The following is a 14,538-nucleotide window of genomic DNA, read 5'->3' as shown; positions in this document are numbered from 1 at the left end:
TTCCGGTTGAAGGACACCCACAAGCGGGCTGTTGTCCTGGGGAAGGACACCCATAAGGGGGCTTGCTGTGCCCTGGATGTGGTGGCTGGATGACTTGCTGCACCCTGGTTGTGCTGGCTGGATGAATGACATCCTACACGTCCACAATTGGTGAACACGGGCATTAACGACTCATGCTGTGGGTTAAGGACACCTCCAAGCGGGCTTAATGCGCCCTCGTTGCGCTGGCTGGATAAATGACAACCATGTCTTCCTCCATGTGGTGGGGAAAAGGTGTGAGCGACACATGTTATGTGTGTGAATGACACCCACAAGCAGGCTGTTGTGCTGGGGAAGGACACCCACAAGCGGGTTTGCTGCGCCCTGGTTGTGCTGGCTGAATGAATCACAACCATGACTTCCACAATTGGTGTACACGAGCATGAACGACGCATGCTATGCGGGTGAAGGACACCTCTAAACTGGCTTGCTGCGCCATTGTTGTGCTGGCTGGATGAATGACAACCATGTCCTCCTACATGCGGTGGGGAAAAGGCATGAGCTACACATATTATGCGGCTGAAGGACACCCATAAGCGGGTTTTCTGCGCCCTGGTTGTGCTGGCTGGATGAATCACAACAGTGCTGCACAGGAGAGAAGATGCCAGAAGAATGGAGTGTGCTAAACCCCATTTTTAAGAACAAAGGTGATGTTCAGAGCTGTGGAAACTCTAGAGGAATAAAGGTGATGAGCCACACAATGGGATTTAAGGGAAAGATTAGTGGAGGCTAGACTTAGGACAGAAGTAAGTACCTGCAAGGAACAATTTGGTTTCATACCTAGAACGAGTACCACAGATGCCTTATTTGCCTTGAGGATGCCTGTGGAAAAGCCCAGAGATCATCAGAAAGAGCTACATTGTCTCTTTGTAGACCTTGAGAAACCCTATGACAGAGTACCAAGAGAGGAACTGTGGTACTGCATGTGCAATACTGGTGTGGCGGAGAAATATGTTCTATTGGTAGAGGACACATATGAGGGCAGCAGAACAGCGGTGAGATGTGCCGCAGGTGTTTCAGAAGACTAAGATTGAGGTGGGACTGCATCAGGGATCCGCACTGATTCCCTTCCTGTTAGCGGCAGGCATGGATAGGCTGAGAGATGAGGTGATACTGGAATCCCCTAGGACTTTGATGTTTGCAGATGATATTGTGATCTGCAGTTAAAGCAGGGAGCAGGCGGAGGAACAATTAGAAAGATGGAGGCATGCAGTGGAAGGGAGAAGAATGATTATTAGCCAAAGTAAAACAGAAAATAGTTGGATGAATGTGAGGGGTGGAGGAGGAAGAGTAAAGCTCCAGGGAGAACAGATAGCGCGGGTGGATGACTTCAAAACCTTGACGTCAACAATACTCAACAATGGTGAGTGTGGTAAAGAAGTGAAGAAAAAGGTCCAAGCAGGTTGGAACAGCTAGTGGAAGGTGCCTTGTGTGTTATTTGACAGAAGAGTCTCTGCTCGGATGAAGGGCAAAGTTTATAAAACAGTAGTGAGGCCGGCCATGATGTACGGATTAGAGAGGGTGACACTGAAGAAACAAAAGGAAGCAGAACTGGAAGTAGCAGAAATTAAGATGCTGAGGTTCTCGCTTGGTGTGAACAGGTTGGATCGGATTAGAAATGAGCTCATTCGAGGGACAGCCAAAGTTGGATGTTTTGGAGACAAGGTTAGAGAGAGCAGACTTTGATGGTTTGGACATGTTCAGAGGCTAGAGAGTGAGTATATTGGCAGAAGGGTGCTGAGGATGGAGCTGCCAGTTAAAAGAGCGAGAGGAAGATCAAAGAAAAGGTTGATGGATGTTGTGAGGGAGGACATGAGGACAATGGGTGTTAGATAGAAGGATGGCCAAGATAGATGGAAAAAGACGACACGGTGTGGTCGCCCCACGCTCCTGCTTGGTCAGTGACCGCCCCGCAGCTACGTCTGGGTAGGCGTTCATTCTGAGCTGTTGCATGCCTTGTTATGGTTCCTGCTTCGCCGTTGGGTTCCTCTCCGAGGCCCTCCACCTGAATCACCCCATGGGGATCCTGGTGCTTGGCATCCGGGTCGTCCTCCTGACCGGTCCACCCGGACGCCTCGCGTTTGGTGGCCTGGATGGCCACCAGACTGGGGTAGGGGGGGGGGGTTGTTCCCTCCTCCGGACCCCCTTCCACCCGCACCTGGATATGTTAATTCTTGTCTGTCTGTTTCTTTTGTTTAGGCACGTCTGGGGGCCGTGCCTTAGAGGGGGGGTTCTGTCACGGTCCTGCCAGTCCAGCCCTGGCTGTGCGGGTGCCAGTGCGTTCGCGCTGACTGGGAGGCACATACCTGCACCTCATGCTGGCTGATTGGCCCCGGTGAATATAGAACTATGGGGACGACTGGTCCGGCGCCAGATCGTTGCAAATCATGCCCCATTCCTGCACTCCCATATCTCTGATCGACAACCCGTGTGTACCGACCTCCGCCTGTTCTCCGACCGACCCCGTAAGCCTGACTCCCTTGATACTCCTGTCTGCTTTGATCGTTCTCCCAACTCCTCCCTGCCCGCTGACCTGCTCTCTACGCTCGACGTCCTGACTACCGCTGCTGCACCCGACTGCCTGCCCGATCCCCAACCTTGGAATATTTAATGTTTTCCCCGATTTACCTCTGCGTCTTCCGACTCCTGCATTTGAGTCCTACCTACGTCTCGATGGGTCGTGACAGATATGTGCCAGCCAATCGCAAGGTGTATTTAAGCAAAAATTGTCCTTACTTACATTCAGAACTACGAATAATCTAGTCCTCATTTAACCAGCAATGCTAGTCTTTGGAACATGAGAAGAAATATGAGTACCTGGGGAAAACCCATGGAGGCATGGAGAGAACATGCAAACTCCACAGAGGAAGACCCATTTGTACCTAGAACCTCAGAACTGTGATGTGGGTGTGCTAATGAATCATCCTGTCGAAAAGATCACGATGAAGCCTTATTTTGTCGTAACTCTTTATTGGAACGCTGTAATTTATGGCAGCATAGATGTCAAATTCACCTGCCAATTTGCTAATCCTAATGCACACGTACTGTATCTTGCTTCTGCATGGTGCTTATCACCATCTTTCCTCATATGAATTCCCAACCCATTCAACTTCTATGAATTCCCGTATAATTCAGAAATTGACTTTTTATGTAGTTGTTACCATTCATCACTGTGCGTGTGTGGGGGTGGGAAAACATGACTGAAAAAAAAATGCTGTTTTGTGCGGTATTCAAGGTGGTCAAGAAAGCAGTAAGAGGTTTGGCGACATTCAAAAAGTAGCAAGTAAATGCAAAAAGTGGTGGCGTTTTTTTTCTTCCATATCAATATGGTCCACGTTGGTGCCGTGTATTATTCAAATTTTTGCCTCCTGCACCTTCACCAAGTCTGTGATGTGAATGTAGACATATCCAATATTGTAGGTATATATTATACACAACAAATATCCAAATCAGAAAAATTTTAACATTTATACTTAATAAGCAAGACAAATAATCCAAATTGGAGATAACAAAAATCCTTTTCGGGTCTTAGGTCAAAAAAATAAAAACATATAGCCTCATAGCAATATGTCGTAATGCGGTTTCCTGAAATACATTACTATAAAACACAAAGAAAAAAATGACTGACGTGTGCTCGCTGTCTCATTGGACTTAAAGGTTCCTTCTGATGAAGTTATGGTTGAAACTCTCTTGAAAAGTGCCTCAATATTCCACAGTTACTGCTTTGGTCTTGAGGTATTCCATAAGAGCATCCTCTCCTGTGAATGAGAAAGAGACCATGTTGTAATTGAATGTGACACAGTACAAAAAAAGAAATATTCTGATATAATAATTTCTTTCCCACTCTTTGGTAACTAATTTATTTGAAGCAGTCATTTTAACAAGAACAAAGCAGCTGTTGCCTTTACTGTGTATTACAGCACTAAGAAATTAATTGAATTCAAGTTTCTTGTCAGCAAATCAAAATGATAGTGAAGAGAAGCAATTTATACCATTTAAATGAATATTGTGCATCTGTGTATGTGGGACCCCTGGCTGACTCTCCATGCTTCAGTGATGTGTAATGTATGGTAGGCCTAGACAGCATAGGATGGTGCTGTGGAAGATCAACTCTGTTAGGGAGGAAGGTTAAGAGGACAAAGGCAGAGCGGAGAACCATGTGGTGGAAGCTGAGAAAGGAAGAGTGTTATGCTGCTTTTCAGGACAAGGTGAGACAAGCTCCTAGTGGACAGGAAGAGCTTCTAGAAGACTGGAAAACTACAGCCAAGTTGGTTAGAGAGAGAGTCAGGAGACTACGGAGTGTATATTCTGGAAGGAATGGGGAGAAAGAGACTTAGTGGTGGAATTGCAGAGTAAAGAAATTCATACAAGAGGTTAGAAAAGTAGAAGTGGGAGAGAGGATAGGTGAAAGGAATACAATGAGATGCAATGAATGGCAAATTTAGAGGTGGCAAAGGCCAAACAAGAGGCATGTATAACCTGTTGGACACTAAATAAGGAAAAAAGGACCTATTCAGGTTTGCCAGACAGACAGATAGAGATTGTGCAGTTGGGAGGATGATTTAGGATAAAAATGAAAATAGGTTGACTGCTGTCAATTGTGTGCTGGAGTGATAGAATGAAAATAATGCAGCCCTATGGGGGCACAAACCAGTGCTATCTGTAGGCCGGTCCCAAGCCCGGATAAATGCAGAGGGTTGCGTCAGGAAGGGCATCCGGCGTAAAAACTGTGCCAAACAAATATGAGCGTTCATCTAAAGAATCCCATAACGGATCGGTCGTGGCCCGGGTTAACAACGCCCGCCCCCGGCACTGCTAACCTGCAGGGCATCGGTGGAAATTCAGCGACTGTGGGTCGAAGACAAAGAAAAGGAGGAAACCGGATCCATCGTCAGAAGAAAAAGAGGAATGCATAGAGCCTACAACTGAGTGTAGGGACTTTGAATGTTGGGACTATGACACGAAAAGCTCAGGAGTTGGTTGACATGATGATTAGGAGAAAGGTTGATATTCTGTGCATCCAAGAGAGCAGGTGGAAAGGAAATAAGGCTAGAAGTTTAGGAGCAGGGTTTAAATTATTCTACCACGGAGTAGATGGGAAGAGAAATGGAGTAGGGGTTATTTTAAAGGAAGAGCTGGCGAAGAATGTCTTGGAGGTGAAAAGAGTATCAGATCGAGTGATTAGACTAAAATTTGAAATTGAGGGTGTTATGTATAATGTGGTTAGCGGCTATGCCCCACAGGTAGGATGTGACCTAGAGTTGAAAGAGAAATTCTGGAAGGAACTAGATGAAGTAGTTCTGAGCATCCCAGACAACGAGAGAGTTGTGATTGGTGAAGATTGTAATGGACATATTGGTAAAGGAAACGGAGGCGATGAAGAAGTGATGGGGAAGTACGGCATCCAGGAAAGGAACTTTGAGGGACAGATGGTGGTGGACTTTGCAAAAAGGATGGACATGGATGTAGTGAACACTTATTATTATTAGAAGCTACCGGAAGACTGGAAAACAACAGCCAAGGTCAGAGACAGGCAGGAGAGTACTTGGTGGGTCTTTTGGGAGGAAAGGGGAGAAGGAGACTTGGTGGTGGAATCCCAAAATACAGGGAGTCATACAGAGATTGGCGAAGAAGAAGTGGGACATAGAGGACTGAGGAGAGGCGAAAGGAGTACATTGAGATGCGACGTAGGGCAAAGGTAGAGGTGGCAACGGCTAAACAAGAGGCATATGAAGACATGTACACCAGGTTGGACACGAAAGAAGGAGAAAAGGATCTCTACAGGTTGGCCAGACAGGGATAGAGATGGGAAGGATGTGCAGCAGGGAAGGGTGATTAAGTATAGAGATGGAAATGTGTTGACTGGTGCCAGTAGTGTGCTAAATAGATGGAAAGAATACTTTGAGAAGTTGATGAATGAAGAAAATGAGAGAGAAGGAAGAGTTGAAGAGGCAAGTGTGAAGGACCAGGAAGTGGCAATGATTAGTAAGGGGGAAGTCAGAAAGTCACTACAAAGGATGAAAAATGGAAAGGCAGTTGGTCCTGATGACATACCAGTGGAGGTATGGAAGCAATTTGGAGAGAGGGCTGTGGAGTTTTTGACCAACTTATTCAACAGAATACTAGCGGGCGAAAAGATGCCTGAAGAATGGAGGAAAAGTGTTGTAGTTCCCATTTTTAAGAACAAAGGCGATGTTCAGAGCTGTGGGAATTATAGAGGAATCAAGTTGATGAGCCACACAATGAAGTTATGGGAAAGAGTAGTGGAGGCTAGACTCAGGACAGAAGTAAGTATCTGCAAACAACAGTATGGTTTCATGCCTAGAAAGAGTACCACAGATGCATTATTTGCCTTGAGGATGCTAGTGGAAAAGTACAGAGAAGGTCAGAAGGAGCTACATTGTGTCTTTGTGGATCTAGAGAAAGCCTATGACAGAGTACCAAGAGAGGAACAGTGGTACTGCATGAGTCAGTCTGGTGTGGCAGAGAAGTATGTTAAAATAGTACAGGACATGTATGATGGCAGCAGAACAAAGGTGAGGTGTGCCTTAGGTGTGACAGAGGAATTTAAGATGGAGGTGGGACTGCATCAGGGATCAGCTCTGAGCCCCTTCCTGTTTGCAGTGGTAATGGATAGGCTGACAGATGAGGTTAGACTGGAATCCCCTTGGACCATGATGTTCGCAGATGATATTGTGATATGCAGTGAAAGCAGGGAGCATGCAGAGGAACAATTAGAAAGATGGAGACATGCACTGGAAAGGAGAGGAATGAAGATTAGCCAAAACAGAATATATGTGCATGAATGAGAAAAGTGAAGAATGCAGCCCTATGGGGGCACAAACCAGTGCAATCTGTAGGCCGGTCCCAAGCCCGGATAAATGCAGAGGGTTGCGTCAGGAAGGGCATCCGGCGTAAAAACTGTGCCAAACAAATATGAGCGTTCATCTAAAGAATCCCATACCGGATCGGTCGTGGCCCGGGTTAACAACGCCCGCCCCCGGCACTGCTAACCTACAGGGCGTCGGTGGAAATTCAGCTACTGTGGGTCGAAGACAAAGAAGAGGAGGAAACCGGATCCAGCGTCAGAAGAAAAAGAGGAATGCACAGAGCCTACAACTGAGTGTAGGGACTTTGAATGTTGGGACTATGACAGGAAAAGCACAGGAGTTGGTTGACATGATGATTAGGAGAAAGGTTGATATTCTGTGCATCCAAGAGAGCAGGTGGAAAGGTAGTAAGGCTAGAAGTTTGGGAGCAGGGTTTAAATTATTCTACCACGGAGTAGATGGGAAGAGAAATGGAGTAGGGGTTATTTTAAAGGAAGAGCTGGCTAAGAATGTCTTGGAGGTAAAAAGAGTATCAGATCGAGTGATGAGACTAAAATTTGAAATTGAGGGTGTTATGTATAATGTGGTTAGCGGCTATGCACCACAGGTAGGATGTGACCTAGAGTTGAAAGAGAAATTCTGGAAGGAACTAGATGAAGTAGTTCTGAGCATCCCAGACAGCGAGACAGTTGTGATTGGTGCAGATTGTAATGGACATATTGGTAAAGGAAACAGGGGCGATGAAGAAGTGATGGGTAAGTACGGCATCCAGGAAAGGAACTTTGAAGGGCAGATGGTGGTGGACTTTGCAAAAAGGATGGAGATGGCTGTAGTGAACACTTATTTCCAGAAGAGGGAGGAACATATAGTGACCTACAAGAGCGGAGGTAGAACCACGCAGGTAGATTATATTTTGTGCAGACGATGTAATCTGAAGGAGGTTACTGACTGTAAAGTAGTGGTAGGGGAGAGTGTAGCTCGACAGCATAGGATGGTAGTACGTAGGATGATTCTGGTGGTGGGTAGGAAGATTAAGAAGACAAAGGTAGAGCAAAGAACCATGTGGTGGAAGTTGAGAAAGGAAGAATGTTGTGCGGCCTTCCGGAAAGAGGTGAGACAGGCTCTCGATGGACAACCGAAGCTCCCGGAAGACTGGACGACGACAGCCAAGGTGATCAGAGAGACAGGCAGGAGAGTACTTGGGGTGCCTTCTGGTAGTAAAGGGAAGAAGGAGACTTGGTGGTCGAACCCCAAAATACAAGAAGTCATCCAAGGAAAGACATGAGCGAAGAAGAAGTTGGACACGGAGAGGACTGAGGAGAGGCAAAAGGATTACACTGAGATGTGACAGAGGACAAAAGTAGAGGTGGCGAAGGCTAAACAAGAGGCATATGATGACATGCACACTAGGTTGGATACGAAAAAAGGAGAAAAGGATCTCTCCAGGTTGGTCAGACAGAGGGATAAATATGGGAAGGATGTGCAGCAAGTAAAGGTGAATAAGGATAGTGATGGAAATATCTTGACGGGTGCCAGTAGTGTGCTAAGTAAATGGAAAGAGTACTTTGAGAAGTTAATGAACAAAGAAGAAGGAGAGAAGGTAGCGTTAAAGAGGCCAGCGTGAATGATCATGAAGTGGTCAGGAAGTGGGAATGAAGGGGGAAGTTAGAAAGGCACTGAACAGAATGAAAATTGGAAAGACAGTTGGTCCTGATGACATACCAGTGGAGGTATGGTAGCAATTTGGAGAGGTGGCTGTGGAGTCTTTGACTAACTTATTCGATAGAATACTAGCGGGTGAAAAGATGCCAGAAGAATGAAGGAAAAGTGTGCTAGTCCCCATTTATAAGAACAAAGGTGATGTTCAGAGCTGTGGAAACTATAGAGGAATAAAGATGATGAGCTACACAATGGGATTTAAGGGAAAGAGTAGTGGAGGCTAGACTTAGGACAGAAGTAAGTACCTGCAAGGAACAATTTGGTTTCATACATAGAACGAGTACCACAGATGCATTATTTGCCTTGAGGATCCTAGAGGAAAAGCACAGAGAAGGTCAGAAGGAGCTACATTGTGTCTTTGTAGACCTAGAGAAAGCCTATGACAGAGTACCAAGAGAGGAACTGTGGTACTGCATGCGCAAATCCGGTGTGGTTCAGAAATATGTTAGAATAGTACATGACATGTATGAGGGCAGCAGAACAGCGGTGATATGTGCCATAGGTGTGTCAGAAGAATTTAATAAGGAGGTGGGACTGCATCAGGGATCCCGCTGAGCCCCTCCCTTTTTGCAGTCGTAATGGATAGGCTGGCAGGTTAGACTGGAATCCCCTTGGACTATGATATTCAGAGATGATATTGTGATTTGAAGTGAAAGCAAGGAGCAGGCGGAGAACAATTAGAAAGATGGAGGCACACACTGGAAAGGAGAGGAATGAATATTAGCTGAAGTAAAACAGAATATACGTGCATGAATGTGAGGGGCAAAGGTGGACGACTTAAAATACTTGGGGTCAACAATACAGAGCAACGAAGAGTGTGGTAAGGGAGTGAAGAAACGGGTCCAAGCGGGGTGGAACTGTTGGCGGAAGCTGACTGGTGTTCTTTGTGACAGAAGAGTACGGATTAGAGATGGTGGCACTGAAGAAACAACAAGAAGCAGAACTGGAGGTACGTAGCAGAAAGGAAGATGCTGAGGTTCTCGCTTGGAGTAAACAGGTTGGATAGTATTAGAAATGAGCTCATGAGAGAGACAGCCTAAGTTGGATGTTTTGGAGACAAGGTTAGAGAGCAGACTTAGATGGTTTGGACATGTTCAGAGGTGAGAGAGTGAGTATATGTTGGTAGAAGGATGCTGAGGATGGAGCTGCCAGGCAAAAGAGCGAGAGGAAGACCAAAGAAAAGGTTGATGGATGTTGTGAAGGAGGACATGGTAATGGATAGGCTGACAGATGAGGTTAGACTGGCATCCCCTTGGACCATGAAGTTTGTAAATGACATTTTGATATGCAGTGAAAGCAAGGAGCAGGTGGAGGAACAATTAGAAAGATGGAGGCATGCACTGGAAAAGAGGAATGAAATTAGACGAAGTAAAACAGAATATATGTGTGTGAATGAGAGGGGTGGAGTGGGACGTGTGAAAGTACAAGGAGAATAGATAGTGAGGTTGGATGACTTCAAATACTTGAGGTCATCAATCCAGAGCAATGGTGAGTGTGGTAAGGAAAAGACCCAAGCATGTTAGAACATCCGCCGGAAGGTGTCTGGAGTGTTGTGTGACAGAAGCGTCTGTTAGGATGAAGGGCAAAGTTTATAAAACAGTAGTGAGGCATGATGTTGGATTTGAGACGGTGGCACTGAAGAGACAATAGGAAACAGAGCTGGAGGTGGCAGAAATTAAGATTTTGCGATCCTCTCTTGGAATGAGCAGGTTGGATAGGATTAAAAATGAGCTCATTAGAGGGACATCCAAAGTTAGATGTATTGGAGACAAGGTTCAAGAGAGAAAACTTCACTGGTTTGGACATGTCCAGAGGCGAGAGATTGAGTGTATGGGTAGAATGGTGCTGAGGATGGAGCTGCTAGGCAAAAGAGCGAGTTAAAGACCAAAGAGAAGGTTGATAGGTGTTGTGAGGGAAGCCACGAGGGCAGATTTTGGTCGAGAAGCAGATGCAAGAGATGGGCTTAGATGGAAAAAGATGACACGCAGTGGCGAACCTTAACGGGACAACCCGAAAGGAAAAGAAGAAGAAAAAGCCATGTATGAGAGGATCATAACAGTGAGGTGTCTTGTACGTGTGACAAATGAATTTAAGGTGGAGCTGGGGCAGCATCAGGGATAAGCCCTAAACCCCTTACTATTGCAGATAACATTGTTATCTCCAGCGAAAGTAGGCAGCAGCTGAAAGAAACGGTGAAAGAGCGGAGGCCGACATCACTGGCCTGTGGCCCCATTGGGCTGCATTTTCTTTGCAAGTGTAACTATTTGTCCAATTGTCTTGTGTCAACCGTCGAGACCTTCAAATTCTTGGGAATCACAGTCTCACAAGACCTGAAGTGGGAGACGAACATCAACTCAATCCTCCAAAAAGCCCAGCAATGGATGTACTTTTTGCGGCTTCTGAGGAAGCACGGCCTGTCACAAGAGCTGGTGAGACAGTTTTACACAGCTGTCATTCAATTAGTACTGTGTCGTGTCACAGGCATGGCCAAGCTACTGCCCTGGGTGGAAGTGCATCTGGCAGCAGCCCCACACCTGCGAATTATGAACGCTAATTAGGCAAGGCATATAAGACTTGAGTTTCTCACTTTCAGGCGCTAGTTCGTTGTGTTTGTGTGTATGTGACAGGGTTTTCAAATTTTGCCTCGTAGTCATCGGACCTCATTTCATGTTTTTGGACCTTTCCTGTGGCCTCGCGTTTTTGTGCATCTGCCTTCCAAACTTTGCCTTGTACTTCGGACCTTGTTTCAGGATTATTGGACTTTAACTTTTAGCCACCCGTGTTCGTCCTTTTACCATTTTGGACTGCTTAGCCATGTATGACCTCTCCCTGAAATAAAACCACCCTCAAGATCATGTCCTTGCCTCAGAGTCCTGCATTTGGTTCCTTTACCTCACCGCATGCTCATGACATGTACTTCCATCAGTCTGGTTTGGGGCAGCCACAAAAAAGGACAAACTCCGACAGAATCAGACAATAAAAACCACTGAAGGGATTGTGAGCGCCCACCCTTGAAGACTTGCACGCCACTCAAACTAGGTCCAGAGCGGGCGGGATCCTTTCGGACCCTCCACATTCTGGCCACCAGCTCTTCCAGTTCCTTCCATCGGGTCAACACTAACGAACAATGCAGGTAAAAATTAGCAGGCATTCAAACGTTTTTTTTCTCTCTAGCAATTGAGTCATTAAATTCTTGATCAGTGAACCTACTTTTTCTGCCTAGTACCATTGTACATATCCTCACATCCTGCTGGTCCAATCAGTATTACTATTCGTCATACAGTCTGTAGACTATCATACGACTCATCCCTTTAACCTGGACAGTTTGCACAATTGTCATTGCACTGGTCTATAATGTGTACCGCGAACGGGTAAGGGCACTCTGTACAAGCTTAACATAATGTTGAGACACTCTTATCCTATTAACTGAATATCTCTTGTTTTTTGTTCTTGTTAGTTTGTCTGTTCTTTGTTCTGAATGTCGCACAAGGGCAGCACCGACTGCCAGAGACAATTTCCTTGTGTGTTGTTCCACACTTGGCCAATGAAACTGATTGATTTTTTTTTTTTTTTTACATTTGAAACACGCTAATTTAATTTTACTTGGAAAAGCACTTCAGTTGACTTCGGTGAAACAAAGATTGTACAAAATATAATGTGAATATATGGTATGGTATTATGGCTTTTAAAGCATGTTCTGAGCATTAGTATCACGGCAGCTGGTTGGCTGCAGAGAGGAAGGCACTGTAGACCAAAGGCTGTTCAGAAGACTGTGGGGACCAGCATTCCTACCAATAAAGACATCTTCACCAATACATGCCGAAAGAATGCTCTCTGCGTGAGGAACCCTACCCTACCCTACACACCATTTCTTCTATCCTCTCTCCTGTCAAGCAGCTGTTTACAAAGCATCAGGTGAATGAAGTAGCACAAAAGCAGCACCCAAACCCCACCATTATTCATCCTTCACAATGAACACTTTATTGTTTTTAAAGTACATATAACCAAGTGTTCAATCCCGAACCTGCCTGTGGGGCGTTTGCATGTTCTCCCCTTGCCAGCATGGGTTTTCTCCAGGCACTCTGCTTTCCTCCGAGATCCCAAAAGAACATGCAACATTAATCAGACACTCTAAATTGCCCCGAGGTATGATTGTGAGTGTGGCTGTTTGTCTTGATGTGCCCTGCGATTGGCTGGCAAACAGTTCAGGGTGTACCCCACTTCCTGCCCGTTGACAGCTGGTATAGGCTCCAGCATTCCCTGCGACCCCTGTGAGGGTAAGCGGCGAAGAAAATGGATGGATGGATTTAGCCAAGTAAATATCAGGTGCATTTGATTTGCATTAATGCTGCAGCCACATCCTTGCTCATCTGCATTTGGCACACATTCACAACTGTAATGTTGTTTTATCATATTTTCTTTTGCTATTAGTCTTGGAGTAATCTGGAAACTCAGGTTAGTGTGGGGTCAGGGTTAGGTTAGGTGTGCCATATAATTTGTAAATGTGTGTTGGTATGGCAATAAAGCTCCTTCGATCCTTGTTAGGGGGTTTGTAAGTTGGATGGGACAAATATAACTGAAACTTATCAAAATTAAAAATTAGTCAATTCCTGCCACTACTTACCAAGGTCTTTGCCAAAACCAGACTGCTTGAATCCTCCAAAAGGTGATGCCACATCAGTCTTATTATAGGTGTTAATGAATACTGTTCCAGCCTCCAAGTGTTCACTCACATACATGGCCTTATTTATGTCACGGGTAAACACACCTGAAGCCAAACCATACTCAGTGTCATTGGCTCGCTGTAGAACTCCTTCCATATCCCTGTAATTTGATAAAATGGAGAATAACTTCATTTGAGTCACAAAATTTACAATACAATACTGTGAACAGGGTATACTGTTTTGATTACTGACCCATCTTTAAATTTGGACACAACCATGACAGGCCCAAAGGACTCCTCTTTGGCAATGAACATGTGGTCCTCCACATCAGTAAATACAGTGGGCTCCATGAAAAAACCTGTCAGGGAGAGAAAAAAAAAGATATCCTTTTTTTAGCCGCTTATCCTCACTAGGGTTGCAGGAGTGCTGGAGTCTAACCCAGCTGTCAATGGGCAGTAGGCAGGGTAAACCCTGAACTGGTTGCCAGGCAATCGCAGGGCACATAGAGACACTCACAATCCCACCTGGGGCAATTTAGAGTGTCCTATTAATGTTGCATATTTTTGGGATGTGGGTGGAAACCGGGTTCCACTGGGGAAAAACCCACGCAGACACGGGGAGAACATGCAAACTCCTGGGATTGAACCCTGGAACCCAGAACTGTGAGGCCTCACAGTTCTGAGGACGGGAGTTAGAATCTTGGCCCTGCTTGTGTGCAGTTTACATGTTCTCCCCCCGTGTCAGCGTGGGATTTTTCCGGGCACGCCGGTTTTCTGCCACATTCCATAAATATGCATTAATTGGACACGCTAAATTTCCCATATGTGTGATTCCAAGTGTGACTGTTGTCTGTCTCCATGTGCCCGACGATTGTCTGGCAACCAGTTCCGGGTGGACCCTGCCTCCAGCCCGATGACAGCTGTGATTGGCTACAGCACTCCCGTGACCCTTGTAAGGATAAGCGGCTTAGAAAATAGATGGATGGATATATATTATAACGAAACAGTTCCATTGCACCAACAGAATGGTTGTTGCAATGTTGAGTAACAATTGTTGGAATGTGAGCGCTTCACATTTTAAAGAATCCCGAAGACACTACAATAGTGCCGTGAAAAAGTGTTGACCCCTTCTCAAATTATTATTTGACTTGCCTGGCAGACAAAAAGAAGAAAGATAAAAACAAAACGAGGCAAGTCCTTCATAAATATTTGAGACTCCAGTGAAACACAGGAAACCATTATTCAAAATGTACAAAACGTGCAACAGTTTCACCTTCCCAGGAGTGG

General features: G+C 45.5%; 1 protein-coding gene across 4 annotated transcripts in view; it reads right to left on the bottom strand.

Moving 5' to 3' along the window:
- Positions 1–3,002: 3,002 nt before the first annotated feature.
- The window catches only part of LOC133493198 (mitochondrial 10-formyltetrahydrofolate dehydrogenase-like), a 212,475-nt gene continuing 200,939 nt past the window's right edge, over positions 3,003–14,538 (bottom strand). For all 4 annotated transcript variants that reach the window (XM_061806244.1, XM_061806245.1, XM_061806246.1 and 1 more), the window contains 3 exons: positions 13,505–13,610; positions 13,213–13,412; positions 3,003–3,797 (listed from right to left, as the gene is read on the bottom strand). In XM_061806244.1, the coding sequence (XP_061662228.1) occupies positions 3,742–3,797; positions 13,213–13,412; positions 13,505–13,610 (362 nt within the window). In that variant the 3' untranslated portion in view covers positions 3,003–3,741. The remainder of the gene's footprint in view (positions 3,798–13,212; positions 13,413–13,504; positions 13,611–14,538) is intronic.

Source organism: Syngnathoides biaculeatus, chromosome 20, assembly GCF_019802595.1.
Source record: "Syngnathoides biaculeatus isolate LvHL_M chromosome 20, ASM1980259v1, whole genome shotgun sequence".
NCBI classification, from domain to species: Eukaryota; Metazoa; Chordata; class Actinopteri; order Syngnathiformes; family Syngnathidae; genus Syngnathoides; species Syngnathoides biaculeatus.
The sequence above is the reverse complement of the archived record's forward strand: the minus strand, read 5'-3'. Positions and strand labels throughout refer to the sequence as shown.